Source organism: Pollachius pollachius (assembly GCF_949987615.1).
Source record: "Pollachius pollachius genome assembly, chromosome: 19".
Classification (NCBI taxonomy): Eukaryota; Metazoa; Chordata; class Actinopteri; order Gadiformes; family Gadidae; genus Pollachius; species Pollachius pollachius.
Window position 1 is genome coordinate 10,145,722 of NC_136952.1, and position 4,535 is coordinate 10,150,256.

General features: G+C 46.6%; 1 protein-coding gene across 1 annotated transcript; it reads left to right on the forward strand.

The window, feature by feature from the left end:
- Nucleotides 1-425: 425 nt before the first annotated feature.
- rbp3 (retinol binding protein 3) lies at nt 426-3,604 on the forward strand (the record flags this gene model as incomplete). Its single annotated transcript, XM_079756819.1, has 4 exons — nt 426-1,619; nt 1,904-2,094; nt 2,474-2,616; nt 3,279-3,604. The coding sequence occupies 4 exons, from the start codon at nt 426-428 to the stop codon at nt 3,602-3,604; spliced, it is 1,854 nt and encodes a 617-aa protein (XP_079612945.1).
- Nucleotides 3,605-4,535: the final 931 nt, after the last annotated feature.

Consider the following 4,535-nt stretch of genomic DNA (forward strand, 5'->3'; position numbering starts at 1 on the left):
ATATGTGACTGGTACAGAACTAAATGTAATTCTTAATCTCTTACATTAGGTTATACAAAAAATCCCAAATTATTTTGAAAATTAAAAGTTCATGGGCCTAGTTAAACCTTCACAAGCCATGATACCTGATAGACATTTCAGTGTCAGTTTACTTTGTGGAAAATATGACACAGGGAACAGTGGATGTTGTGTATGTTTAAGACATATTGGGTAACCCTACTTGGCTGGCCTGTAATTGTCTTACAAAAGTAACATAATGCGATTAAGGGTTTATTGCGTGTGGAGGGTAATCTTCTTAACGGAGTGTTAACAGAAACCTTTCAGCCCAATCAGTGTCATTTTAACGACAACCTCTCGTGGGGGAAAGCTTCAGTGGACAATCATCCTTACACTGTTGCTTTGCTCTGTCCAGCCGATCCGGAACGATGGCGAAGACCCTTTTCTTGGTAGCATCTCTGCTCATTTTCAGCAACATCTTCGTCGCCTATTCGGCATTTCCTCCCAGCCTTATTGTAGACATTGCTAAGATCCTCCTGGACAACTACTGCTCTCCAGAGAAGATGGTGGGCATGCAAGAAGCCATCGACGCAGCCAGCACAAACACCGAAATCTTAAGCATCCCGGATCCAGAAACCATGGCGAACGTGCTCACCGCAGGGGTTCAGAGCACCATCAACGACCCGCGTCTTAAGATCACCCATGAGCCAGAGTATTCACCCGTTGTTGCCCCACAGATGCCCCCGCTCCCCCCCGAGCAGCTCATCGCCGTCCTCCAGAGCTCCATCAAACTCGACATCCTGGACGGCAACATCGGCTACCTCCGGATCGATCACATCCTCGCGGAGGACGTGGCGGAGAAGATCGGCGCTTTGCTCCTTGAACTGGTCTGGAATAAAATCCTGCCCACCACCGCGCTGATCTTTGACATGCGCCACACCAGCAGCGGAGATATAACAGGGATCCCCTACATCGTGTCTTACTTCACCGACGCTGAGCCCCTGATCCACATCGACAGCGTGTATGACCGCCCCTCCAACACCACCAAGGAGCTATGGTCCATGTCCACGCTGCTGGGGGAGAGGTACGGCACCGACAAGCCCATCGTCATTCTCACCAGCAGGAACACCAACGGGATCGCCGAAGACGTTGTCTACTGCCTGCAACACCTCAAGAGGGCCACTGTCGTCGGCGAGAAGACCGCCGGGGGCTCTGTCAAAATCGACAAGATCAGGGTGGCCGACACAGACTTTTACATCACCGTGCCGACCGCAAAGTCTGTCAACCCCATCACGGGCACCACGTGGGAGGTCAAAGGCGTCACCCCCGATGTTGAGGTGAACGCCGAAGATGCCCTGGCAACCGCCATCAAGATCCTCAACATCAGGGCCCAAGTGCCCGCCATTATTGAAGGCGCCGCCAACTTGATCACAGAGAAGTACGCCTTTGAGGCCGCGGGAGACGAGGTGGCAGAGAAGCTGAAAGTGCTGCTTGCCGCCGGGGCGTACAACATGGTCAACTCCAAGGCGGAGCTGGAGACCAAGCTCTCGGCAGATCTGAAGAGCCTGTCTGGGGACAAGGGCCTAAAGACAACGAGCAACATCCCCGCCCTGCCACCAATGGTAAGAGCCATGCTGCCATTGGAATAGATCTAATGTTTACGTTGATTGGATCGAACATGTTGTAATTTGATCATAATAAAAAGAAAGTTTATAGCCCTTATTATTTTTTAGCTGAGGATTCAACTGTATATTCAAATGTTTTCTGGAATAAAAAGTTAATATGAATCTATTTTTTTAAATGCATTTCCCAATAGAAAAGCGACCACATACTGTCCATTGACATGTTTTAATTACCTTCAAATTTGAATTCAATTATAACTACCTGATATGTGTTTATTCATCAGAACTATACCCCGGAGATTTTCATTGAGCTGATCAAGGTGTCTTTCCATACTGACGTGTTTGAGAACAACATTGGCTATCTGCGCTTCGACATGTTCGGAGACTTTGAGGAGGTCAAGGCCATTGCCCAGATCATCGTCGAGCATGTCTGGAACAAAGTTGTCAACACTGACGCCATGATCATTGACCTCAGGTAAATTAGATAAGCCTGCTCACAGCCAAAGCCAATTATAGTCAGCTAAAGTTCCCCTGAATCAGGAATCCACTAGCAATGATTCCTGATGTTCAGGAATCATTGTGTTCATTGGCATGTCTCATATCACTGGTTGCACAGGTTAAATTGGTTAAATTCATACATTTGAGACATCAACCGAGATTTCACTGGAGCCATGTTTCCACTTACATTTTACTACCCAAATCTCCAGATCCAATCATCTTTCTGATTTTCATCTGTTCATCTGTTTCATCCGTCTCAACTTCGACAACAAGTCTCTCAAATCCCCTTCATCTTTCCCTCCGGTTTTTTAATCAATGCACCCTGACTAACACATGCACTATGATTGTGATTGCAGGAACAATGTTGGTGGCCCCACTACGGCCATATCTGGCTTCTGCTCTTACTTCTTTGACGCAAACACGAAGATCCTGCTGGACAAGCTGCATGACCGACCTTCTGGAACCACCAAGGAGCTGTGGACCCTTCCCGAGCTTACTGGTAAGAAGAAGAAATAATAACGTATTGGTCTTAGATTATTCAGCTTGTTATTAGAGACTTATTACCTCCACATAGTACATTGAACAGGTTTGAAGAAATAAGAGATTGGCATATACCTTCCTGTGATAATGGGATCTGCATTCAAAAGCAAAATAAATATCATGGCTAGTCGGCTAGATGGCAAATAGGGACGATTAGATCATAACAATAACGAGTGATTCACCTTTTATTTGGATGTTTCCTTAATCAAAGAACATTTCCAGTAGTGGTCTTTGATTAAACTAGTGGTTTTCCACTAGTGCCGTCAGTAGTATTGTGGAGCTAGCACTTTGACCATTGACATATTTTATTTATTTCTTCCTCGTTTCCTTCTCTTCACCCAAAATGTAATATTTCCTTCCTCCCTTTCTTGTGTCCTCTCCTACCCACTTCATCCCTTCCTTTTCTCCCTTCCATCCTTTATTAAACTCTTCCTCCCTTGAATCCTCCCTTTCCTTCCTCTCTTCCTCTTTGTCATTCCTTCCTCTCTTCCCTTTGTCTCCAAACCTCCATCCCTGTGCCCTCCTTCTCCTTCTCGTTCCTCCCTTCCTATCTCCGCCCTATCAATCTTCTTCCTCTCCTTCCTCTCCCCTCCTCCTTCTCTCACCTCCTTCCTCCCTCAGGCACAAGATACGGCACCAAGAAGAGCCTGATCATCCTGACCAGCGGTGCCACTGCCGGTGCGGCCGAGGAGTTCGTCTACATCATGAAGAGACACGGCCGCGCCATGATCGTGGGCGAGCCCACCTCCGGCTCCTCCCACCCGGCGGAGACCTTCCGCGTGGGGGACAGCGACGTCTTCCTCGCCGTCCCCACCGTCCACTCGGACAACACCGCCGGGCCGGCCTGGGAGGGCACCGGAGTCACCCCCCACATCCCCGTGGCAGCTGAGGCTGCGCTGGGTACAGCCAAGGCCATCTTCAACAAGCACTTTGGAGGCCAGAAGTGAGTCCCCGTGGGATGAGAGTTTGCAGATATCTATTCGTAAAAGATATGTGAAGACTGACAAATACAAGGCCAAGTCACACGGCATCCACACTCCCTCTTCTCTCGAGTCCTCTGCATTTCTGCTTTCGGAGCATTGTTCGCGTTTGTATTTGGTGAAAGGAGGAAATTTAGATATGTTTTAAAATCATTTGCGTTTGTGAAAAGGAGGTTGTGTAGAAGAGTTATTTATGTTGCACAGTAGGTCTACTTGTGGCTGACTGAGTACAGATTCTTTAGAGGATTGGGAGCTGTGATCTAATTAGCTACAAAAAGAACAACATGAACTGTAGGAACAAAGACTGCACACACAAGCAAAACACAGATTTGGATCATATAAAGTGTTAAATCGCACAGCTCACATACAGCTTCTGTGCAGCAAGGTTTATGCTTCGTTCTGATTTTCAAAATAGAAATGTATGTTTGTAATGAGAACATTTTTACATTTGGTCCTTTTTAACTGGAGAAATGTATGATAATAAAATAAAATCCATACAAATGGTTGTGTGTCGTATTTACTCCTTAGTTTTCCTTTTTAGTGATGGATCAAGAGAAAACATTAAATTTAGATGAGGAGGCTTAGACAATTATGTTAAATCTAACAAGATGTTTCTCTCTCTCTCTCTCTCTCTCTCTCTCTCTCTCTCTCTCTCTCTCTCTCTCTCTCTCTCTCTCTCTCTCTCTCTCTCTCTCTCTCTCTCTCTCTCTCTCTCTCTCTCTCTCTCTCTCTCTCTCTCTCTCTCTCTCTCTCTCTCTCTCTCTCTCTCTCTCTCTCTCTCTCTCTATTTCTCTTACCCGGTCTCGCTCTCTCCTCCTCAAGATGAAATATGAAACCTGGTCCAATTTAGCCAAGTTTGTCCTCTACTAGCTCATAGTTCGTCCAGCGCCAACACAGC